The 27,741-nt window shown below is 36.6% G+C and overlaps 1 protein-coding gene across 1 annotated transcript in view; it reads right to left on the bottom strand.

Moving 5' to 3' along the window:
• Positions 1-27,741, bottom strand: part of nonC (serine/threonine-protein kinase Smg1) — a 794,437-nt gene that overhangs the window by 239,025 nt on the left and 527,671 nt on the right. The window contains 1 exon segment of the mRNA XM_068225601.1: positions 675-794. Coding sequence (XP_068081702.1) covers positions 675-794 — 120 coding nt within the window.

The raw sequence follows: 27,741 nt of genomic DNA, 5'->3' as shown, positions 1-27,741 counted from the left end.
ACTAGAGCGCAGAATATTACCGCTATCACTTGTATCTCCTGGTTGGTGAAAGGATACATCCTCCTGGAGTTACATCCTGCACCTAACTCATTTTTTAAAGAAATGTCACTTATACCGTTATGGTTTTCACCCATTCAATTATAACCATGTGTGAACATCGTTGCAAGTATGGATAGGTAAGTATGATTAGGGCTTCTATCACTTAAATGAATTTCAATTTTGAGTGTATGTTTGAGGAGAACATCGTATGTACATTGTGAGTATAGAAGCATGTTGAAGCTCTCTTTCTCACCAGTCTGTTAAGGCGGCAAGAGTGCTCAGCAGGAAGCACAAGCAAGCTCCTTGACAAGCCCATGTTCATAGTTCTGTGTGCTGTATAGATGAGCAGCAGCAACTTTGGAAACTGGCATTAAAATTATATTCAAATCTTCCACTTCATCTACATAATTAATATTAAGATAGAGGTTGAGTCACTGCCCACAGGCTGGCTGGATCCCCAACAATTAACATAACCTACAAATCACTGAAGAGGTCTAATATGGAAATAAGGAGCAAATTGTTTCTTGCTGCTTCCCCTAGGTAATGATATGAGACAAGAAAATGGAAACAAAAGTAACAGAAAAACTGCAACCAACTGGAAGGAAAAGTATGATTTCAAGACAGATTTCACTTACCTCTACGCCAGTCACACCAAGAGCAGTACAAATATTAGGTGTCATCCGGAATGGAACTTTCTCTGGTACACGTAAGGTTTTCCCTTTTTCAAAACACACATTGTAATCTATATGTACAACCTTGAAAAAAAGAAATACATCAAGTAAGAAAACATTATGTTGGTACAATCACTGTTTTAGTACAATGCATTCTGTAACAAGCTGTTCATAACGTAACTGATAGCAGAAACTAACTAGATCCAATTATATTTTTAGAAACCTTTTACTTAATCACATTGTACAATTTATTTGATTAAAAGGTCAAAGTTCCTGATGAGGGAATTAGACTTTTCACAACAGATCATATAAAAAATAAGGTGCAAGGCTTTTCAGGCATTTTCTCTATAAAACTACCACTTTGTTAAGCCCTACCCACTATGCTGGGTGTATGCCGGTGAATTTATCAGAAGCCTATCTCTTAGTAAAGGTACAATGTGAAAACTGCATATCGAAGATTAATCTCCTCAATGGAATTATTGCCCGCCTAGCAATTCCTAAGGTAAAGCTTAAGTTCCTAATGTACATTTACCTTGGTCGCATTAGTCTACATCATGAATAACAATATAGTTTGAGCTATTTATCAAAGTCAAATAACTTTCGCACACACTTTTACAATGGAAATGTTTCAACCAAATAGTATTGAGGCCTACTGGTCCAGACAACACAGTAAGGTGCATTTTCAGTAATGAAACTGTTCAAAACAGCTAGTATGGTAACTGATGTTATATTTCTTGCATTTTTTTTGTTTTTGTTGCCAGTGTACTTGTGAGAAGATGAAACAACAATGCAGTCTCATACATCAAGTCTGATTTCATCAGCTACCTTTTTCTTTGCAGCTTTAGGTGACCTTCCAACAACAGCATGGTGGCACGCATACAATCTAAGATGAGCTTGGACAATATACCTTATGAAACACCAAGAGTCCTTCCCCAGACCAGATGGGGTTAGCTTATACAGTTGATATGAGTTATTCACGCTGTTTAGGAAGAACATACCTAGCTGCCACTACTACTCTTCTTCTCTTATCGATACCCTGTAGGTTGAAATGTTCTGATCTAATCGCCCATATAGGTGATGTTCTGTGCTATGCACAATGGCTGGTTGATAGTAATCACTTTGTCTTCGATATCAGATGTGTTGGGAGTTTCGCTGTTCTGCAGTAACCTTTGCAGTCAGATCGCAAATCAACCCAGAATACACTGCGATGTTCAAACATAGTGTAAATTAAGAACTTGACATATTCTTGACAGGTTTACAACTAAGATCAGATTGGGATACCATTGGATTCACGCTGTTTTACTAACAACATACAACAAGGTCAACTTATTATTCTCTTCAAATCTAGTCAGTACAGTCACTTTAAATGACACTGAACTTTGTAGCACTAGATAATCTGAAAGCGGTACTGAATTATTTTTAAACTCATTAGCAGGCCCACATGATTTCAGTTTCAACTCAAGGACAAACATATATAGCAATATTATCTCAAACAGTTACTAGAACTATTCAGAAGATCTCTGTGGTGTTTTGTACATCATAATTTTTTAATTCCTTGGTGTATTGAGTTCACATTATAAGTTTGGAAGCATTACAATAATGAGAACATTAGAATTGTAACTTTTAATAATAAGCTTTTAGCTGTATTTTAATATGCGATGCAATCATTTTGAGGGTCCATACATGTACGGATGTTTTTATTATTTCTGATAGTTGATGAAGAGAATAGTCTTTTCTCGAAATATTTATGTTTAATGTAGACAACAATTTTGTTTGTTATTGTATGTTAGTTGTTCGTCATTGTACGTTTTAAGTACTGACAGGGAGGAACCAATAAACACCCCTTGAGTATTACAATTGTCATAATCAATATGGACCATCTAGGATGAAAAAAAAAAAAAAAAAAAAAAGAGAAATTTGTAGATTCTGATTTAAGGAGATACTGTTTTTTTTTTTTTTTTTGTAAAAGTGCAGGATTGGCTTTTATAGCACAGGGAGGTAGACAGATGAAAGGGCCTTGGAAAAACACCACTGAGCTATGTTCATAGATCAGGAGGAAAAAACTAATGTCTTCAACAAGGTAATCTTATGAGACCTATCACCTTAAATTCAAAACTGCTCCAGTGGCAAGCTGGGATGGGTCGAAAGTGAAAAAAAAACTTCTTTGCAATAATTAAGAATTGATGGAAAGCGTTCTTTGGACAGTCAATACACAATGTCACTGCACGTCATTATCAGCAGTATTATCTCCCGCAAGTCCAACCCCTTCTCCACGTTGTGGGAGATGGGCAACATCATAAAATAGGGAAATAGCATGTGGGGGTGAAATACAGTGAAGACGTGTGCCCCGAGACTGCTACGGTAGCTGTGAAGGCCCTACAGGAACCCTGAAAAAGATGGTGGCTAATGGGGCTCTGGTGAAGTCATGACAGGCCTATCAAGCCGGTAATGGATAACTCACTTTCAAGGAAAAAGCTGGACAGATGTAACAGATGACGACCCTGGTGAGGAACAGGAATACGAGGGCTGGCAGAGAGTAAATGGAAGGGGGAAGGCAAGCAAGAGTTACGGAATGGATTTTGGTTGTACTGGATAGAAAATGATGAAGGAAAGCAAAATGGAGAAGGAGTGATAGTGAGAAATGGATTGAAGGAGGAAGTAAAGAGGATAAAGTGACAGGTTGATGAGAGTAAAAATAACAGTTACACTTAACTCTCGATTTACTGTAATCGGATCAACCGCATCGCGGCTTAACAGTGATATTATAAACACTAAGGCCCGGTTTCTTCAACAAATGTTAAGTGATAACACTGCTGTTAAGGAGACTTAACACATAATTTAAAAATGGTCATCTCATCAAGGATTGTTAACTCTAACAAACTGTTAATACTTGTGTTAAATTAACATGGCAGCAGCCCTGTGTTAAACCTCTTAACAGCTGCTAAAATTTCAAAATGGAGGCATGTAGAAGACATAAGTTTGAAGCTTTACTGCTATATGAAGACTATTTATAAACTGAAGAAGGCAAAGGATGACCACACTAAGAAAAAACTACATTTTATAATTGTCAGAAGAAAGGATTCTAATAACCAAAGCCATAATGAACAAGGTACTAGAAGATATCACATAAAATAGATACAAAATTCTTTTAATCCACCTTCTCAATACTTAACAATCATGCAATGTTTATAAAAACATTACAGTGTGCTATTACAAGGTACTAGTTTCGGTCCTGTAAGGACCATCATCAGCCTAGCCAAGATACGTAAGTGTATACCATAGTCCTAAAACAGAGTTATGCGGTGAGATGAGAGATGAAAGAATGGACTGGGGATGTGGTGGAATGATATACATATAAATGGTGAAAAAATGAGCTGTTGTATATGTAGCAAAGTTATGTTGAACAGTGACAAATAAAAATCTTTTGGTATATGTCTCGTAAAAAACAATATTAAACAACAATTATCTCAAAATTGAATAAAATAATCTCTAGTTGACGAATAGTCCAAGGTTGCACATTTAAAAATTGGTTTATGTCGGATTTTAAACAATGTCCGATGTTTCTATCAAGTTCTAGAAGATATGAAGTTCAACACTGGCGCAGAGGGAAATTATTTTGTCCAATAAATCCACAACAGAGGTTAAGTGTTGACAAAACTGTTAGATATATCTTGTGGTAGATTGAAATCATGTTGTGCTACAAAGGAGCAATCGCAATTCAATAGGAACCAAATGAACCTGGAGAAAAGAAAGTTTGAGTTAACGCAAGAAAGAATTGAAATGAGGGGACGAGACTGGCAAAGAAAAGAGAACAAACATTGAGGGCTCACCTTGCGCAATGTGAAACAAGCTTGCCGGTTGAGTGCAACTAACAGAGTGAGAACAGAGTAAGGCGGAAGGAAGGGAAGGAAGTTAGTCAATTAAAGGTCCCCCTCCAACACAAACATCACCATCTTCCCTCCCGCCTACCTCGCCTTAAGCCACTTCCCATTTCCCCACCCCTCCCCACTTACGTCATTCTATGCTCCTCCCCTCACTGACTTCCTTCATGCTGAAATGTTGTTGGACGTTGTGAGGATGGCACATGAAGATGTGGTTAACACAGATACATTGTGTCTGGTGTAAAATTTGCAATTCATTGGGTGCCCATGAAGTCAACGTGAATAAATTAATGAATTGAATGAGAGAATGTATTAGTTAGATGGCATAAGTTATATGAGACTTACCTCTCAATACAGCTTGAGGTGTGTGGACTATTGTTGTGTGTGCTTCAGACCAACTGTTGTGAGATTCAAATGAAAAGGAAGGAGAGGGGACGGGGAAGGTCCTGAAGGAGAGGGGGGAGGAGAAGGGGGTGGGGTGGGGAAGGGAAGGGATAATTAAGGCAGGGCTGAAGGATGTGGGGAAAAAGGATGGCTGTTGAGGAAAGGTGCTGTGAATATTATGAAAAACTGAGTTATGACTTATTGGTTTGACATTGCTGAAAATGGGAATTAGGTCAAAAAGGATATTTGGCTTTTCTGAAATTTCATTAAGATTATGATTTGGGTTGAAATATTGATCTAAATGTATGAAGCAACTTGCGATAATGTTAAGGAGGGGTCCTTTGTTGATTATTTTGAAAATTTCCATATCTTGTTTTATGTCTGTGAATTTGCGATTATAGTCCTGCATATGCTGTCCTACAGCTGAAAATTTATTGTCTTTTAGGGCATTGACGTGTTCCGATACCTTATATTAACATTTCTCCCGGTCTGTCCGACGTACGAAGAATTACAACTGTTGCAAATGATCCTGTATACTCCTGATTTTGAATAACTATTGAACTTGTTTATGGATGTGGCATTATGTAAGACTTGTGCGTTTCTATTGTTTGTTTTGAAAGCTACTTTTACATCGTGCTTTTTAAAGACGTTGGTGACTTGGTAGATTTGTTCGTTGAAGGTAAAGATAGAAAGAGAGGAGTTATTTTTCTTATCTTTTTTTCAAGGTAGTAGATGGGCGGTATTTATATTTATTGATTATTTTTTCTGTAAAGAAACTGTTGTATCCATTGGACTTAGCTATATTACGAATAGTGTTCAACTAATTTCTGAGGCCTCTTTTAGACATTGGAATACTGAAGGTTCAATATACCATGCTGTCGTATGCTGCTCGTTTGTGAATTTGGGGGTGTGAAGAATCTTGACGGATTGTGGTGAAAGTTTGGGTGTGTTTTCTGAAAATCTTTTATCTTAAGTAGCTTGGGTGTCTGATAATAGTTAGGTCTAAAAAATTTATTTTCTGTTCAGTTTCAGATTCAAGTGTGAATTTTATATGTGAGTCAATGTTATTTAGATTAATGAGAGTGGTAGCTGTGTTTGTAATGCTCTCATCCATGATTACTATGGTGTCATCTACAAATCTTGCCCAGAAAAGGATGTTGTTAAAGTTATTATTATTATCATCAATTTAGGTGTGTTCCAAAAAATCCAAGTAAATCTCAGCTAAGATACCCGAGGCCAGTGATCCCATAGCCAATCCCTCTTGTTGATAAATAAGATTATCGAAAGTGAAATAGTTGTTGCTTATAACTAACTAAAGTATAGACATGAAATCCTGTATATCCCGTATTTCTAGTATACCTAGGCCACTGTATTTGTTTAAATTGTTTTGATTGATGGGGTATATTTTGGAGGTTTGTATGCTGAGATACATGTTTACCATATCGAATGAGTTGAGAGAATGATTGGATTGAATGTTAAAAATTTTTAATTTATCTATCAGTTCTTTAGTGTTATTGACGGATTTGTTCGACAAGAAATGATAGTTTCTTCATAAAAATCTTTGAATGAATTGAGATGCTCCGTATAAGGGACTCGGCCCATAGATAATGATCGGGCGAATGGGGACGCCGGTTTTGTGTATTTTGGGGAGGGCTTTGGCGGTGGGTAAACCTGGGTTCGTATTAACCCCTTAAGCGGGGAGCTCGGTTCACACTAGCTCACTCCCAGGTGGGGAGCGATTTCCCTGATTGAAGAAAATATTTAATTACTTGATTAAAAACAATCTTAGACTAAAATGAACTATTGAAGAGCCAAAAGAGAAATATTTACTTGAATATTTAATTGTTGAAAAATTTGATTATTTTAATTTTTCAATACTTTGTGCAAAAACGTACTACGTGCTTTCACATTGTGAAATCGAGATTGCTTCTTCCTAACAGCAAAACTCTGGTTTTTGTTTATACAGTAACTTTCACCTGAATATTTTAGGCAGTTTACTATCAATCTCTGCCTGTAAATAAATGTTTCTGCATATGTAAATTGTAGATTTACAAAGTTTACATGTACTCAAAAGATGTACAATGGAATAAATTATAATACTCATAATACTCACAAATTTTTCTGTTATGTTGTTAGCGTTTTCGAGGGATCAAGTTTATATTGCCTCCCTACAATTCATAAGTGACAAAGGGACTATATTACACTACAATACAGGTAATATTTACAGTATTTACAGTCTTCACAGTGTTATGTCTTTTACAGCTGTTCATTATGATACAAACGGAAGCAGGTCATGTTATATAACCTGTCTCGCCTTCGCATAATTTATATAATTCCATTCCAAAATGCGATCGTTTTCTTGTTATGTAAACTTTCCACCCTAGCCACCCTTTCCATAGCAAGAGGTTGTCATTAATTGACATTTTGCCACCAGGGATATAAGCTTCCCAAAATGTTGCTAACAGGTGGTCAAATACTGGATTTATCTCGTATATTTTGGGAGGAAGTTGTGCATTATTCACCTCATTGTCAGAGATACGTAAAAAGCTGTGGAGGAAAATCTAATAATAATAATAATAATAATCATAATAATAATCATAATAATAATAATAATAATAATAATAATAATAATAATAATAATAATAATAATAATAATAATAATAATGTTATTGGCTTCACGTCCCACTAACTACTTTTACGGTTTTCGGAGACACTGAGGTGCCGGAATTTAGTTCCGCAAGATTTCTTTTGCATGCCAGGAAATCTACTGACAAGAGGCCAACGTATTTGAGCACCTTCAAATACCACCGGTCTGAGCCAGAATCGAACCTGCCAAGTTGGGGTCAGGAGGCTGGCCAGGCCACTCAATCTGGCGAGAAAAAAGTCTCTTCTGTGTCATCAGTTCATAGAAAGTAGGCGTTGTGAACAAGCGATTGAGAGAAATAGTGTCCTAATTTAGGTCTCTCTACAATCCCCTGCGGCAACAGTATGGCCATAAAAAGCTTTATTTCGTCCTTATTTGTCCGGACACGGTCTTGATCTCGATTCCTTCCTTATGTCTTACTAAACTGGGATTTATGTGCGATTTCCTGCTCGGCATCTTTTGTCTGTTCAGCTATGTTCTGGCATATCTCGTCATAAGAAAGGAATTACAATATTTCGCTCAGTTTTGATTTCCCTAAAAACACTCTTTTTACATCACGATGGAAATTTGTATCAAAGCGGGAATTTCTTTGTGCATTTTCAGTATAAGTTGACGAAGAACTTGCAATGGTTGGATTGTAATCAGTGTTATCGTCACAACTGTCACTGTCATGATCGCTACTTGAACTGGAATCGAACACGTGTTATCTCTTTTTCGACTGCTGAACATTCACATCAACTACACCCAAATCCTGTATATTCAAGCTTGCAGTACTTTTTGCAGGTAAATTCCTGTCACGAATTCCCCTTCGGCAGAACTTACTTCATAATATCACAATTCTCCCCACTAAATTCCAACATTTTGTTTATCATGACCCGTAAATCGTCTTCCTCTAACAGTGGGGGCCGGTAATTCGTTATAGATATTTTAGCGGAAAAAATGTAAGAAAAAGAATCGAATAGAACCCTGGTCTCAGCAGTTTGGCCGGAAATCATGAAATAGGACTGCAATACGTATGCGTACGATAATAAAATGCTGTGTAACTCGCGATAAACACACACTCCAGTGAAGGATGAACTCAAGACTGGGGATGATAAATCAGGTCACAGTTCCAAAATGTCATCAGAGAAGTCTGTTCAGTGTCATAATCTCTAGAAATCCCTTCTACAGCAATATTATTACATCCAAGGGACGATTAGGCGATGAGCTAAAGCTTCAGCGCGGAGCAATTAGGCCTTAGGTCGCTCTTGCCCGGACACAGCTGCGTTCTTTATGTTGCAACTCGTGGATGACACATTTGTATTGGGAGAACATAATTGAAAAAATTCACATCAGAGGGCAGACTCATCCAGAATACGCTGCTAAAAAGGAAATAAACCTCTGCAGGCAGGCAACTGAGAAAAAAAAAATTCGAATCGGCGGATATATCCTCGTTCCCCACCGAACAAGCGACTTGTAGCCGCGGATCTCGCCGCTTCGCCCACTGAAGGGGTTAATTAATTTAGTTTTTTTCTTGATCTGTTAAAAGATATGAAGTATTCTTGAGGGTCTGCTTAAGGTGATGTTGGATTCTCATGGTAGGGTCTTTCATTATTGTAGAGAATGAGCTATCTTTAAAAAATGGATTTGTTTTGCTTACATATTCATTCTTGTCCATTACGATGGTAGTATTGCCTTTATCTGCTTTTGTAATTATGAGATTATTATAATGTACCATTTCATTGCCCGATTTGCGTCATGATCGGGAGTTACATCCCTAATACTTGCCATGCATCGCGATAAAAATGACGGAGGTTACATAATGAAAGAGTATATTCTAGAGAGAAAATGCAGATATAACCAGTCAAGTAGGCCGTGAGTTGATATTGCGACGATCGGACCTTAGCAATCCAAATCGCCGTGATAAAAGAATCAGATTGTTGTCCCGAGTGAAAAAAAGACGACACTTTAAAAAAAAAAATCATATTGATCATCGGAACGAAATTGTGAGCAAGAATTGGTATTCAAGAAAAGAAGAGGTTGAATTCAGAGAGGAAAACTGCTAATACTATAATTACGGCGGTATATAAACTATAAATACAAATTAAAAGCATCGGGAGTGAAAGCAGTGAAAGAAAAAAAGAAGATATCGCCCATAATATTTGCCAATACAAACGCATAGCCGAAATCTTAAAGAAGATTTAGAGATCGGCAGCTTATTCTTTAAGCTAGCGACAAACAAGAAATACCTAAAGTATTGCGCTAAATATTGCATCTTAACGAATAACTTACTAGATAGCTAAAATATATATTCAAAATTATTTATTCCCTGTTTGGAGAATGCACCTAATGCTAGCCTTCGTTATGTTTCAACCGCACGGAATCGACGGAGATACGATGGCTGAGTAAACCAGAAGAATGGGATCACAATCTGGTGGGAGCCCTTGCCAGCCGTCATCACCCACACCCGAGGCCAGTCACCAGTAACCAACGATGACGTGAACCGCAACTCAAGTCGGGAGCCGAGGGAGATCCAGAATGAAGACCATCCCCGTCGAATAGCGAAAGCAAGATAAGTCAAGTTCCTTATATTTAAATTTTCGTAGTTAAAATTACTTATATTTGGATGAACGATAGTAAATATTTAATTTAATATATGATGGTAGTATGGTTAATGTTTAATTCTTCAAGATAAAAGTTCTATGAGTAGGGTCATTAAAAAGGAATCCTTATAGCTTATTTAAGATATGGACTTAGGTAGTCTTTGACGTTTCAAGTCTATAATCAATGAGTAGGAGTGCTTGTTTATTTTGTGTGAAGCTTTGGAAAACCGACACTATCAATGTGATTCTCAAGATTCATGCCTTTCATTGGGTAATTCAACTCCCGTGCAATGCAGAATGGTATTAGACAGTCTTCTAGATTAATAGAACAATTTGACGATAACTTGACACCAAAAGTAAGTAAGTAGAACCTGAAAATATTAACACTCGCGTTATTTTGCTGAGAATATGTGATTGCGTGTGTTACGGAATACCGTAAACCCATGATAGGTGATGAGATTATGTGAATGGATTATATGTATACTGCACTATAGTTAAAACAACGAATGATTTTGTTAGGTGGAATCGTTATGATCGATAATCTTAAGAGATTATAGGCTAAAATAATGGAGATACGGAAGTGTGTAAGTAATGAGGAATTGTTATTGACAGAATGCGTATTCGGTGAAATAAGACTAGATTTGAGCAGTTGGTAATATTTAAGCAACATAACGCTAATATTACGTTATAGTTGATGTTTTCGTCATGTGAATTACGTAGCAGTATACGAAGTCGGGTTATGTGGCACATGCATACGATGGTAAGAGGTTAATGAACTTACAGGCTACTTATGGTATACGGTCATCAAAAATTATATCCTAAAATAAGGCATTCGCGATTGAAAGTTAACATTTTTTTTTTTTTTTTGGAAGAATCCCACATAATAAGCTAAGCCTAAGTTGAATTTCTGTCAAACGCATGTTTGGAGGGAGGAAACGTCTTCATGACTAAAATGACTACTGCTTGTGGACAGGTAAATTTCCGATACCATTTTCTGTTTTAATTTCGCGGAAAGATGTTTATTTACGAATGGAAGTATTGCATTCCTAGATGTTTGATTAGCTTGTTTGCACATGTATGTTATGATAGGCTACTCCTATTTATTTTCAGATGGTTTTATGACCAAGTTAGTTTACCTAGTAAAAAGAATATTTTATTTTCGGTTTTATTTGAGTCGATATATAGCTGTATGGTAATTTTTGAACCATATTTATGGAACTTACTTATGTTGTTTTCGTTATTACACAATGAAGACTTGAGAAAACAAAGAAAGCAAAGATCATACATATGAATTTTTTAGGGATATTCAATGAAATTCAAATGATATTTTAATGATGTCTAATTGATATTTGAGTGGTACTTAGTTAATATTCTTGATATTTCGACATTATTTCGCCGATATTCCAAGGTGCTTCAGTCATTTCGATGACTTTTCAACAATTTTTAAGGAATATCTAAGCATTATTTCGCCGATATTCCAAGGTGTTTCAGTCATTTCGATGACTTTTCAATAATTTTTAAGCAATATTTAAACATTATTTCGCCGGTATTACAAGGTGCTTCAGTCATTTCGATGACTTTTCAATAATTTTAAGCAATATTTAAACATTATTTCGCCGATATTCCAAGGTGCTTCAGTCATTTCGATGACTTTTCAACAATTTTTAAGGAATATTTAAACATTATTTCGCCGATATTCCAAGGTGCTTCAGTCATTTCAATGACTTTTCAACAATTTTAAAGCAATATTTAAACATTATTTCGCCGATATTCCAAGGTGCTTCAGTCATTTCGATGACTTTTCAACAATTTTTAAGGAATATTTAAACATTATTTCGCCGATATTCCAAGGTGCTTCAGTCATTTCGATGACTTTTCAACAATTTTTAAGCAATATTTAAACATTATTTCGCCGATATTCCAAGGTGCTTCAGTCATTTCGATGACTTTTCAATAATTTTTAAGCAATATTTAAACATTATTTCGCCGATATTCCAAGGTGCTTCAGTCATTTCGATGACTTTTCAATAATTTTTAAGCAATATTTAAACATTATTTCGCCGATATTCCAAGGTGCTTCAGTCATTTCGATGACTTTTCAACAATTTTTAAGGAATATCTAAGCATTATTTCGCCGATATTCCAAGGTGCTTCAGTCATTTCGATGACTTTTCAACAATTTTTAAGGAATATCTAAGCATTATTTCGCCGATATTCCAAGGTGCTTCAGTCATTTCGATGACTTTTCAATAATTTTAAGCAATATTTAAACATTATTTCGCCGATATTCCAAGGTGCTTCAGTCATTTTGATGACTTTTCAACAATTTTTAAGGAATATTTAAACATTATTTCGCCGATATTCCAAGGTGCTTCAGTCATTTCGATGACTTTTCAATAATTTTTAAGCAATATTTAAACATTATTACGCCGATATTCCAAGGTGCTTCAGTCATTTCGATGACTTTTCAATAATTTTTAAGGAATATCTTAAGCATTATTTCGCCGATATTCCAAGGTGCTTCAGTCATGTCAATGACTTTTCAACAATTTTTAAGGAATATCTAAACATTATTTTGCCGATATTCCAAGGTGTTTCAGTCATTTTGATGACTTTTCTATAATTTTTAAGGAATATCTAAACATTATTTCGCCGATATTCTAAGGTACTTCAGTCATGTCAATGACTTTTCAACAATTTTTAAGGAATATTCAAATATTATTTCACCGATATTCCAAGGTATTTCAACCACTCCAACGACATCTCGACAATGTTTAGGGGATATTTAATAAGGTTTCAATAACATTTCGATGAATTATTAATATTTCAAAAATATTGAAACGAGATTGTAATATTAATGTCGACGATTTTTCTTTATATGATAAGAAAATATTGAATTGTATTTCAATTTTGAACTGGAATTTCTAAGAGTGTAACTGAATATGTAATTGTAATTATACTTCATTCCAAGTACAACGAACTTTCAATAAAATAGGAGATAAGGATTTCAACCGGAATTCTTGTTATTTATTCAATTCAGTATCGGAAGAGATATTAGATGGAGTACTTATAAATAATCAATAGAGAAAGTCAAAGACGTATTTTATTGTCGGCTACAATTAATTGGAATTGGTTTTGCGGACGGATTTGGGGAAAAGGCTGTGCATTTCTCAGTTGAGTCCACGATAAAATAAGGTTAATTGAAATGAGTATCCCTGAAAGGTATTGTGCAGCAAACGAATATATGATTTGATAACAAAATAGGGTTCTCATGTGTTATTCACCGAAATAAGCCAATATCGGTGTATATAAATGAATGCACATGTTGGATGGGATGGAATATACAAATGATTTTTTTTTTTTTGCAGATACAGATGATTGTAATATGATTTGGTCGCAGACCTAAGTTGATGTAATTATTTTATTCTTACCTGCATGTCGTCCTGAATTTTTTGGAGATGATTATATTTATTTGTCCATCCAACATTTTATATCAGATTATTAGCCGGAGTATTTGAGGCAGTGAGGGAAAAGGCACAATACGAATAATGTACCCCGTACGGTGCAATAAATTATTTTCTTTTTTAGAACACGTATTAGCTTTTGTGTGAGGATAGAATCTTTGTAGCTATTGTTGCCCTTACTCATGACAACAAGTCATATAGGAAGGGGTAAATACCATTGTTGGTGACCATGTAAATTTAGTTGTAAGGTATTTGTAAGGTTTTAGTTGTAAAGTAATGATAAGTTTTGTTGTAAGGTAGCTGTAAGTATTTGATGCTGGCCAGCAAGTAATTGTGTGGGTAAATACATTAGTTATCCTCTAGCAATTATCTTCCTTAGTGTCATGGATTTACTATGATAAGTTAGGTAGGTTTTAGTTTAGGGTCACTGATTGGAATTTATTCCCCTAACATTTCGGGCTTACAGTAAACTCCTGTAGTTTCCTTTCACCCCTACCATAAACTTGTTTAAAATGTATGGATTATAGCCTGGGGCTAGGTGCTCTGATGTCCCTGGTGTGCAAGGGGGGTCCCAACATGAAACTCATTGAGCCTCCTGTTGGGTGACTATCTCTAACCCTCCTTGCAAACTGTTTTCTCCAAGATCTTAAGATCCAGCAGGGTAGTTTTGCCTCAAGTATTCCCCTGTCTGCTGCGTGTTGGTTTATGTTACAGTGGCTGCAGTGACTGGTTTCTTCTGACGGCAACCTAAAGTGCCAAGTTGAGAGGCACACTGTATACTTTGGGCGCTACCATCCAGCACCACAATCCTGTGGCAAAATGTACCTATGGAGGCTGTCTGGCTATACTGCGCCTCACCCATCTGCTCTTTTGGTTCAAGATACAACTGAGCTGGACTGCAATTTACCTAGCAATCTGGTTTGGACTGAACTTGAATGGAGGCTGTTGGCAAACGGCCGTGTCGACAGCCACATCATCAGCAAAAACCTGTGGCCTAGTTGTGCAACTTCGATCCTATGATTGGTGTGAAAAGAGGTGCAAGATCAACTTATTCCGAAACCTTGCTAAGGAGGAGGCATTGGACGCTTTCTTACAAGGAAGCAAAAAGGTTCTGAATTACTGACCTTTGGTAGAAGGAATGAGCGTACATCCTTTCTGTGGACAGAGTTAAAATGGTCGAAGCAATTTTGGAGTGTTGGAAAGGCATTTTTGAACTGTAGTATGCTTATCACATTTTGACATTTATGTTGTGTTTATATGTAACCCGTAATATTCCGCAAGTTACTGAATGGACATTTGGTGTAGTGACAGTTTTTTTTTTTTAAATTGGAATTTCAACTTGAAGTAAATCTATGTTGTTAGTAGGATGACTGTCGAACTTTCTGAGAACTATAGTTGTGAATACCATTATGTGTGTTTACTAATCTGTGCTATGGTGTTCAAGTTTCCTGTAGTGATCACCATCCTACTTCCCCTACCAGTAATCATTTGTTGTCGAGCGGAGCTCGATTTTTGGTGGGGGAGGAAGATTTAGACCTGTGTAGAATTTCTATGATGTGGGAAGTTGTTGTGGAGTGTTTTATTTGTAAATCTTTTTTAAAGTAATACTTACTGTATGATGTGGAGTGTTGAGGTACAATATTTTATTCATATTCCATTTAGCTACCTAACCTGTATGATGTCAAATATTTTTGTAGTATGTTTTATTTTTTTTAAATTCACTTTATCCACTTTGTAACTACTAGATTTGTAAATGATTTATCTGTAATAGCTGGAACAGTTCACAAAGATTGTGACGCAAACTTGTAGAACAGGGTGTGTTGGCCTTTGTCAGTTGTGGATTCTAAAAATATGTCCTTACATATTCTGGAAAATGGAAGGTTCGCAATTTGCGTCGGTATATGTTTGAGAAGATTGTATTAACATCGCGACCGGATAAAGAGTTGTGACTGGTGAATCTGGGTGGCGATAAGCAAACTCCTGTGCTTTGATTGGCCACTCCAAGGCCAGACTCCCCTTTTAAAGGGAGCGAGGCAGCCTTTCTTTGGTCTGTCTGTCGTTCCCTCGTCTGTCCGAAGTTTGACGTTGTCGGTGACTCCTCGCTTCCAGGATGGGTCACCTTGTGGTAAGCACTCGTGATTTCAGCTCCACCTTAAATTATATTTAATGTTCGCTTGCATTTTCATGTAGCAATTTGCCCTAACCCCACCCAGACTCGCCACTCAATTATGTTTCTCAGATGTTTTAGAAAGCATGTTTTCCTTTCATTCTAATTTGTAATGGTATTTGGTGTGCCTTTCTACCTTCTGTACCGTACTGTAGAACTTAGGTTATGCTGAAATGTTTTGGTTAACTACTTGGCTTAATAGGAACGCTCTTGTCAAACAACATCTAAACTTGTTTTCATAAAATAAGTCACTGGATTGTTGGATAGATGAATTTTGAGCAGAACTCACCTTGTAAATTTTCCATTTTGGAAATGATTTGAAAACGAGACATCACCGTTGATTTTTCTCGAAACCCGCAACCTTCGTTTTCCTACGACCTTTGGTAGGTTTCCAGTCCCCGTTCCATTTTCCTTGTTTATAGTTGTCAAGTTGTGCTGTAATAGGCGCAGTTCATTTGATGTTTATTGTGTGTCTATGGTTTAAGGTATAGTGTAATTTGATTTATTTCCCTCCCTTTGAACTGTGTATCTGTGTGACCGCCCAGTAATGATTAGTTATGATTCCCTCTTTCCATGGACTTAGAAGTCACCCTTTCTTTATGGATCTTTGTCATTTTGCCTTCCCTTTGAGGCGTTTAATTGTTTCCCATGTATGAATCTTTGTGAGAACCTTTTTCTTTCATATGTATGGCCTAGATTATTGTGATAGTTATTTGTAAGTTTTGTATCCCCTTTTCAAGGAGTTCTGTGTTGGTTATTAGATGACTGTAAATACTCTTAGCTGAAGTTAGTTTATTAGGTCTCTCCTTATAAATTTCCCTATTTTACAGAAAAAAGGAAACAAATTAAATATATATGAGAATTTGTTGTCTTTTTCAATGCTGCTTGTGAAAATCTGTTTGGAGATTCTAGTTTTAAGCAGACTTGCTTTCAAAAGTCCCCTTTTCTTCTGGATTTAATCTTTGAAATTAGCCCAATGATTTTTAGCTTTTCTCTTTTGTCATTGTTGTTAATAAAATTGGGCAGATATGTATATATATTTTTCATAATGATACTATGTAACACTGGCAGTAGCTTTAAAAATATAGCACTTACATGAGATTATTCAAAGGTTCTTACTTATGATATAGATGTTGATTCCCATAGGGAATCTGAAATATTTGTCCTGAATGAGCAAATTTATAATACCAATATAAATGGTCCGTTATTGGACATTATAAATTTTCCAGCTAGCTCATTCTTGGTTGCCAGCGTTTCGCCCTCGTGTGCTAGGGTGGGCTCATCAGTTGGTACCTAGCACACCTACCAATACGCTGGCTAGTGCATACCGTGGAGGCCACTGCGTAGGCTAACTGGAGCCACCGGCAGTGCCAATGCACTAAGAGACTTTGTCTCATCACTTTGTCACATCACTTAGCCGGTCCCTTCCTTTTTATGAGAAACTATCCTGATTTTGAATATTGATAATTATGATACAAATTATGTGTACACATTTCCTCTAATGCCTGCACCCGCCTGGTGGCCATGATATTTAAGGTGTTAAAAGTCTAAATGGTCTGACAGTGTGGTTAGTTGGTTCAAGTCCTGTAGGCCAAAACATTTTCACCATTGGAATGTTGGTCAGCAGGGGAGGTGGTGGTATACAATTTCTAATCACTAGATTGCATGCCAAAAGCCTGGCTTAAATTCCAAACTTCTCTGCGGTGTTCATATGGAGTGAGGGACGCTGTTGATGGTGATTCGTCCATCGGACAGACACATTAAACATTGAGCAGACCCCTTGGTGCTATTCAAGAGGAGTAGGCTATGTGCTGGTACCAGGTTTCACCCTCTCCCTTCCTATCATATATCATATCATTCTTTTCATCTCAATAACGGTCTACGTTGCTTCACGTCCGTAGGTTTAACCACTACACTGCCCTACACGTGTCCCCTGGGTGGTGCTAAGAAAGCAACAGTGATAAGATGAGACCGGACTGTCGGAAACGACCTCTCGGTCAAAGAGCGAACAAGAAGGAGATGTGTGGTCCTTTTCAGGACCTTCAAGTTCGTAGAATTGGACCATCGCTGCGCATTTGTCAATTGAATATCGAAGGGATTAGTCAAGCGAAATGCGAGTATCTTTCCAGGATTGCACTGAAATATGCAGTTGATGTCATCGTGCTTCAAGAAACACACACAGCAGACGAACTACAGTTACAGAGTAGGGGGAAAATTCCAGGCTTTAAATTGGTAGCGTCTAACTATCATCAAAATTATGGCCTTGCAACTTATGTCAGGAATGATATAACAAATTACCAATTACTATCAGTAAATTCTGAAAATGACATTTTTACTACTACAGTTAACAATGAAAACTTGACAATAGTTAATGTGTACAAGCCACCAGATATTACTTGGCCTAATCCTCCTATACCTTCTCTGCAATATCCTACTATATATCTCGGTGATTTCAATAGTCATCATCATCTTTGGGGATATAACAAGGATGACTCTAATGGTGAAGTTCTTGTGGACTGGATGGAAACTGAAAATTTGAATCTGATTTTTGATGCTAAGGACCTGCCTACCTTTCAATCAGCTCCCTGGTCTCGAGGCTACACCCCAGATCTTTGTTTCACAAATCGGCTTCATAATTCACACGGTCAAGTTCGACGTACAGTGCTCAACGATTTCCCACACAGTCAACACAGGCCTGTTCTCTTGGAGGTTGGGATGTCTTTACCTGTTGTTCGTTCACATTCTAAACCAAGGTGGAACTTCAAGAAAGCCAATTGGACTGAATTTGCAAAGCAAACAGACTCCAATATAAGATGGATCAAACCAACATACAACTACAGCAGATTTGTAGGGGTTATAAAAGGTGCAGCGAGACGATGCATCCCTAGAGGATATCGTAAGGAGTATATCCCTGGCTGGAGTTCAGAGAATGAGGAATTACGAGAATATGAAGAACATCCTCATTCTGACAATGCAGCTGGTCTCCTCCAATCCTTGGATAAGAGTCGAAGAAGGATCTGGCATGAAACAGTGTAATCCCTAGATTACACCCATTCTAGCAGAAAGACCTGGTCTATAATTAGGAAACTGTATTCTTCAAACCCTGCAACTAAGAGATTAAAAACAGCCATCAATCTCAATGATTTTGCTAATCATCTAATATCAGTTTCCAAAAAACACAAAAGACAAGCGAACCAAAAAGGATATCAAATTAAAGTTGAACATCAAGAAAAGGGCAGCGCCGCAGTTTTCTGAATTCTCAACTCCATTCAAAGAAGGGGAAACTGAAGCCGCAATAAAAAGTATGAAACTTGGAAAAGCTGCAGGATTTGATGGAATTTATCCTGAATTTTTGGCTCATTGCGGACCAGCCACAATAAAATGGTTAACCAACTTCTTCACTAATATTCTGCAAACTGGAAACATATCACCTCTGATGAAGAAAACAAAGATAATAGCCATACTGAAACCAAATAAAGATCCATCTAAAGTTGAAAGCTACCGTCCAATAGCACTTCTAAGTGTTACATATAAACTCCTTGAGCGACTGATCTACAATAGAATTTATGAAACAATCAACAGCTACATTCCTATAGAGCAAGCAGGATTTAGACCTGGAAGAAGTTGTAATGATCAAGTACTGTCTCTCACCACGTATATCGAAAATGGATATGAGAGGAAATCCGTAAGCGTGGCTGCCTTTTTGGATCTATCAGCTGCCTATGATACTGTCTGGCGAGAAGGACTCCTAAAATTTTTGAGTGTGATCCCATGTCGTAAATTTATGGCCTTACTTAGCAATATGCTCAGTAATAGGTACTTCCAGATCTACACTGATAACGACAGAAGTAGAGTGTTTAAATTAAACGATGGTTTACCTCAAGGATCAGTCCTTTCCCCCCCTTCTTTTTAGTCTGTACATATATGACCTCCCAGACACATCATCAAGAAAATTCATTTACGCTGATGACATTTGTTTGGTGACTCAGTGCTCCAACTTTTATGATGCTGAAACTACCTTAGCCACTGATCTGGAAGCCTTGGATGTATACTTCACGAAATGGTGCCTTCACCTAAATCCTCAAAAAACAGTTATATCTACATTCCACTTACGCAACAGACAGTCTAATTACAAACCAACAGTCAGATTCCGAGGTGAAGTGTTGCCGTTCTGCAGTACACCAAAATACTTGGGAATAACACTTGATAGAACTTTGACTTTCAAGCAACATCTTTCAAATGTAGCTGCTAAAGTAAAAACTAGAAATAATATTCTTCAGAAACTTGCTGGTACATCATGGGGAGCCAATACTCATGTTCTAAGATCAACAGCATTAGCCTTATCATGTTCTGTTGCTGAATACTGCTGCCCCTCTTGGATCAATAGTGTTCACACAAAGAAGATCGATGTACAACTCTATTAGGCAATGCGCATAATCTCGGGTTGCATTCGGAGCACGAACACACTATGGCTTCCTGTTCTCAGCAATATTGCACCTCCAGCCCTACGACAATCAGAAGCTCTCCTAAAGGTTTGGAAGAACATTCAGCAGAACCCCCAACTACCCATCCACCAAGATATTACACACACTGAACATCAACGACTGAAATCAAGGAAACCACCTTGGCGTACAGCAATGGATCTTGAAAGAACCTCTTTTCATGTTAACAGTTCATGGAAAGCCCAGTGGGATCAGTCCTCAGTAGTGAACAAACATCTGGTTGAGAATCCTTCTAAACGAGTACAAGGATTTGATCTTCCAAGACGACAGTGGAGAATCATCAATCGGATAAGAACTGGACAAGGCAGATGTGGTTATCTGTTGTGCAAATGGGGTTGGACTAGGTCTGCAGATTGTGATTGTGGTGCCTCTTCTCAGTCAATCCACCACGTTGCTGCTGACTGCCAAATTCGAGCTTTCAAAGGAACGCTAATGGACATTCACCGCACATCGGATGAAGCAGTTGATTGGGTCAAAATGCTAGACCTAGAGTTATAGTATTGTACGGACTTGTGACTACGCACATTTGCCCATTTACATGTGTGTACATAGATTCATCATACGATAAATAAATAAATAAATCTCAATAACTCCCTTGACGAGGTTGACAACAGCAAGGCCATCTGGTCATAAAAACCCGCCACGACAGATTCATCTCACCTCATACGCGACCCCATAGAGAAACAGGACAAGGGCTGGACAAACATTACCTCTTATGCCTATCGTACCATTAATTTTCCCTATCCACGGCCTTGCTTCTGGGTGTTTCCTTCATGCGTTCTGTTGTCACTAATTTTGATATATTGCAACATTTTGTAACATACTCAGTCTCAATATAATCCTACTTCAGTATATTAATGCTAGGTTGGTATTGTGTTCATCTATTTGTTACATACTAGTTTGGTACAGCATCATGGCACAATATCAATTCTAATGTATATATATTCACAATATGGTATGATAAGCTGCTGTACAGCAACCACTGTGTGATAGTGAAGTACGATCACCACTATCTTTTTACTGAAAGTGTTAGCTTAGTTAGTGAAAGATATGTTTAGCAACAGTATGGTACCAGAACATTTTTTTTTCCCTGGCAGATCATTACGGTATGGCAGCTGAGCTCCAGCATTTAATTACTGTATGACTGCATACTAAAAATACACTGCTGACTTCTTTCTGTAATTTTTTATGTATTTTAATACAGATTCCATTTTCAGTTCTTTCATCATCTCTTCATTTCTTTCATGGTCGTGTCTAGTGTACTCTGCTGTATACCTCATAAATCTAATCTCTGCAGCAGTGATTCTACCTGACTCTGCTGTATACCTAATAAATTTACTCTCTGCAACAGTGATCTTACACTCATTGTTCAACCTGATGGTACATGGGTACATGCTTCTGTGCCAATGTATACACTGTTGAAAATCCAACATCTCGATCAGTCATAGAGATTTAGTTTCCTGTGAGAGTCATTTGTACTTTCTTCTGGCAATGGGTAAACCAGAAATGGTGACAACTATAATGTATGCTTAAATCTTCATGACAAGTACTAAGGATGCTTTTAACTGAAATTCCTAATTTCACAGATAGGTCTATATTTCCAACAATATTACTGATAAATTTGCATACTTTTTAACACACAACTTCTCAAACTTGACTGTGCCTTGCTATACACAGGGTCACAAATACAAGGAAATCGTAAAAATACATGTAGAACCCTGCACGGATATAAAAATGACATCTGTATCCGCACTTCTTTTATCTACACCCAGATCTGTGAATGGTTATTCGCGGATATTGTATTTAACTACAGTATATTACAACCAAGGTATTAAAATGGATAGACCTGTTAACATAATACAATAGGCCTGACATGTGGCACCAGAACCCTTAGTCACATGTTTGAGGGATTTTCTCTTGCGACAACTACCAATGAACTGAACTTTGTTCTTCCCTTCCATCAACTGCGGCCAAGAGCCAGTTACGCTCAGGTCAGATTTACGGCTTTACGGTCTCAAGGCTCCTTATACATCACCATACTCCCATACCACTGTCGAAGTTTGTCTAATCACAAACAAAAATAAGAATATGCCTGAGTGAAAATCAGTAAATCAATTTACAAATTATCAGCAAAATTATCCGCACTGCCATACAGTTTGTATCCGCCAAGACACTAACTTCGTAGAATCCGCAGATATCCACATCCATGCAGGGCTCTAAATATAAGCCAGCCGTGAAGTGATTCTGCATTTTTGTCACTGCTGCTCCTCCATTTGCATCATCAAGTAGGATATCATTTATCAATAAAAATAATGTTCTACAAGACACACATTAATTCAAGTAATGCATTGCTCAATCAAATCATTAACATAAATTTAACCCAAAATACACAACAACAATATTATTATTATTATTTATGAAGAAACTAAGAATATAGTTCCACAAAAGCAGTTCATGTAAACTTAAATTACATAATGGAAAATAAAAGAACACTAGCCAGCCCATTAAAAGCTCATTAGACAACCACTAAATAGTGTTCAAAAACTATTCAAAAGATGATAATAATATAACAATAAAAGTGGTAGCTTAATTCAAATGAATTTAAATGCCAAGTAACAAACTGCAATGTCACATATATACGCCAAGCAAAAATTAAATATCCACGCCAGCATAAAATAATAAAATAAAATTTAAAAAAATTGCAAATAAAGTTACAAGAAGAGTTGAGTAAGCAAAAGTGACATAACGTAAAATTACACATATAATAGGCAGCCCTCATTAGATGCTCATTAAGAACTCTCGCATAGTGTGCAAAGTCATAATAATAATAATAATAATAATAATAATAATAATAATAATAATAATAATAATAACAACAATAATAATCATTTATTTATTTAATTATTTTTAGAAAACATAGCACTACTTAGTCAGGTCTTTTTGTCAGCCCAATACTGTTTCATCCTTTCTGAACTTAACTTTCTTTCTGCTTCTGGAATTTCCCCCCCCCCCCTTTATTCTCTGCTTGATGATTTTTGTTTGTAGTCTAATGTGTTTATCTTTCAATATTTGAGTGTATTTGTTTTGTATTTTAAATCTTCTATTGTAATATGCAACTCTCTCATGTCTTCTTTAAGTTCTGTGATCCATCTAATATTATTCTTACTCTTACTCTTCCATAATTTTTCTGCTGATTCTATTTTCTGGTGACCATACAAGATGGCCTAAGAATGATATTCTTTCTTTTTTCATTGCGCTAGTCACAGGTTTTATTTCTTTACAAACTGTCTCATTGGAAACTAGTCTCCAGACTCTGTTTGCTTGATAATTTTTGTTTAAACAGTTTCTCACTATTCTCCTTTCTAACTTGAGTACTCTATCTATTGCAACTGTGTTGTTTTGAATAACGTTTCACATGCATATGTAATTTGTGGCTGGGTGACTGTTTTGTAGCGTTTCAATTTTGTTGCTATTCAGAGACACTTTATTATATGTATTATTACGATCGCCGTATCTACAACACATTTCCCTACCTTACATACTGCTGTTTGCCTTGAGCTCGTCCTCGCCGCATCAAGCACTCCGCTCACCTGTGCTCTACCAGTGTGATTACGTCATCCTCGCTGCACTTCGCCGTTGCCTGTGCACTGTGTGTACACGTGACCTCATGTTTCTCGAACTCGATGGCTTGTAGCCTTCTCTACTTTTCTGGAATATTCTATTCCACTATATACTGCCCACTCCGCTTCTCTACATTTGAGTCGGGTTTTCATAGCGGAGTGGTGGAGGGCCAAAGTACTGTCCCTCTTGTAAATCATGTCTATTCCATCTGGACTCTGTCTTCAAGCTATTTGGTAAGCAGACTTATTGTAATTTATCTTCATTTGGACTTAAAATTTTCATCCGACCTCTTGCCAGTTCAAATTTTCTTCCGTCGAGTTGGTATGCTACATTTTAAAGCTCATAGACTGCATCACTATATGAACATGCGCTATGGACAATTATGAATTATTTATAATCATTTCAGATGTCTTCTTGGACCTATGTAAAAATTGGTAAATCTTGGAATAACCCGGTGAAGAAAATACTTTCCCCGCCCTAATCCTCATGTCACTTCCCTTCCCCCTTTCTTTTGTCCTTCTTTTCTCTCTGATTTTTACTCCTGCTGTCCTATTTAGTTTTTATATTTATTGTACATTGGTAAATTATTTATTAGGCTTTCCCCTTATGCATTTTTGGATATATTCAATTTGTAAATGTGGCACACTTTTCGGATTTTTCTCTACTCTGGTATATTCATCTTTCACCATTTGTTATAAATTTATCTTCGATTTTATTTATCTTGTTATGTTTTATTGTTAAATATATATTCTATTCACATCGTTATCTTTTTGGTCTTCCTATTGGCCTAGCTCCTTCTCACTGTGCGTTTCCTTGGTTTGAATCATTCATTATTATTATTATTATTATTATTATTCACATTATCTATTTCACTACTATACTTTGGTACACTGAGCTTTCTACGGTATTGCTAATATGATATTATACTCCACTGTACGTACTTCTGATCATTTATCACTATTGTATAATAGTACACCACCCACTATAGTATGATAGCAGTACCCACCCACGACAGTATGATAGCAGAGGTCCTTCCTCATTACAGTATTCTTGATAACATGCTGTGCTGTAACCAGTTTATCTATTCTATTTTGGCATGCTGGTTTCTCGTTCAGGTTATATGTGATTATTTCACCTAAATATTTAAATTTTTCTACAATTTTTATTTCTTGGTCTCCCAGCTTAATTTTGTTTGCAAGCGGAAGTTGAGTTAGCATAATTTCCGTTTTTCCAAATGAAATTTTCAAACCAATATTTTGAGCTATTTTCTGTAAAGATTTTATTTGTTGTTTTGTTTCCTGAATATCACTGGCCAGAAGAGCTAGATCATCAGCAAATCCTAGACAGTTCAAATGTATGTTATCCTTCTGGGTTCCAATTTTTATATTTTTCGAGTTGTTCTTGTAGCATTCCCTCATAACGTACTCTAGTGCACAGTTAAAAAGAAGAGGTGACAATCCATCACCCTGTGGACACTCTATGCTTTATGATTTTCGAGGATTCTCTAAACAATACCCACCCGAATGCATGCTAAGCCTAGTCCCTTATGCAAGTTCACCACCAAACGTTTTTTCAGTACAGTACTTCCTCTATGTACTTACCACAATGACGGGACATTAACACCAAGATCCATAAGTATGCCATAGCCGTCCTTTCGTGAGATGCAGTTTCTTGAAAAATGTGTGATCGAGGATTTAGAGTTGATGGGACTGAAATTTCTGGAACGGTTGATCTGGGAAATAGTTTCCTTGAGCAACGGATAAGGCAGGATTTTTACAAATTAGGATGGTCGCGGGACCACGTAATTTGAACGAATAATAGGGAAAACGTAGTTTCCGGGAACGTATAATCGAGGTTCTACTGTAGTTGTCTGGATTACTTCTTTCATCTATCTCATGAATTGGATTAATTCTAGCAGTTGTCCATTGTTCTGGAAATATTTCTGATATACAAATCTTTTGAAATATTCATATGGAGGGATGGCTGAGTTGCACTTCTGGCATATTTCCACATCTCTGCAAAAACCTGGTCTTCTGCACATGCTTAGTAGTTCTTTATTTCCTTTAGCACTGTTTCAGCTTTTTTTGCTGTAGGTGGTTTTATATTTTCTGGTTTAGTTTTCATCAGGGTATGTGTATCAACTACTAAGAGCTTTTCAGCTTCATCAATGTTCAAGAGCTTGTTAAATGCTTCCGCCATGATTTCTGCATTTTCCTTATTGTTATGCGCTATTTTTCCATCTTTATTTTTCATCAATAATGTGGGGGGGTTGTATTTTTTCAATTGTTTACCAAAGGCATTGTAATAATCTCTAGAATTGGTTTTGCAATAATTTTTCTCAATAGAGTTTATTAAATCTGTTTGATATTTTCTCTTAATTCTTCTAATCGTTTGGGTGAGTTCTTTTCTGATATACTTGAGGTTCATGGTGTTTTCTTCTGTTTTGTGGACTTAAAATTTCAACCAAGCTTGATGTCTTTCTTCATGCATTCTATAACAATCAGAGGTCCACCAGGCATGTCTTTTCCTTGGATTTAATGGAGCTAGATCTTCTGCATTCTGTTTAAGAATTGGTATTAGGTCATCTAAATTGTCTGTTAGTCTTATAGTTCCTGTTCTTTGCCAATACTGGGCATTCTGGATTAACTGATGAGGGTCGTATGTCCTTTTCCCTCCAACTCTATTTTGTCTTTTTCTTCTTAATGGAGTACATTTACTCTTGATTTTCATTAAGTAATGATCTGAACCAGTGTCCGTTCTCCTTAAAACTTTGACATTGTGGATTGCCTTGTGAAAGAATTTGTCCATACATACATGGTCTAGTTGCCATTTTCCTCTTGTCCAATCAGGATGTTTCAAAGTTTTCAGTTTGTGTGGTTTTCTTTTAAAATATGCAGATTTGGAGATTAATCCATGGGTCCTGCAAATTTCTACGAGTCTTTGGCCATTTCTGTTAATATATTTATGAGGAGCCCACTTTTCTACTACATCTCGATACTTCTTTTCCTTACCCAGTTGAGCGATAAAGTCCCCTATAAGGATCTTGATGTTATTCATATTTATTTATTCATTGTCTGACCAAGGAGATCACAGAAATTATTGACTTCTTGCAAAGTTTTCGTTAGGAATTTTTTTTTCATGGATAGGGGCATGAGCATTTATGATAGTGTAAAGTTTGTTTGTGGTTTGTAAAGTTAGAATTGCAATTCTCTGCGAGATCAATTACGGAATCTATTATTTTCAAATTAATAACAACAATAATAGTGGAAACATTAAAAATAAAGCACCTAAAACGTGAACATGTAGTGCGCCACTGACCTAGCCTGGGGGGGGCATGCTGCAGCCAAAAGGCCAATGGACTATATAACTAGCTGGACTCGAGCCAAGGACAGAGTGTCTATTCTTGGAAGAAGAAAAAAGAGGAAGTCATTAAGGTAAGTTCCAGATTTCAAGTATTTAAACAGAAATAAACATACATGTTTATACAGGTAGACCTCATTATAGTGATAGTTACGTTCCGCAGAATTGCCACGCATATCGAATTCGCGTAAATCGAGTGTCATTTTATAGGTAAAATATAGGGTTAGGTTTCCATTTACTCACATATTAAATTTGAAATAGCAGAGATTCTTAGGATTTTTACAAGAAATAACCATTATAATGTTTCTGAAACGCATTTTAATACAACTTTTATACACTTAAAAACTGAATACTGAAACACACAACAATAAACTGAACTCTGCATACAAGCTCTTGACATTAGCTTTAATAGCAGCTACAGAGAGA

This window comes from Anabrus simplex, chromosome 1, assembly GCF_040414725.1.
Source record: "Anabrus simplex isolate iqAnaSimp1 chromosome 1, ASM4041472v1, whole genome shotgun sequence".
Taxonomy (NCBI): Eukaryota; Metazoa; Arthropoda; class Insecta; order Orthoptera; family Tettigoniidae; genus Anabrus; species Anabrus simplex.
This window is presented reverse-complemented; position numbering and strand designations above follow the sequence as displayed.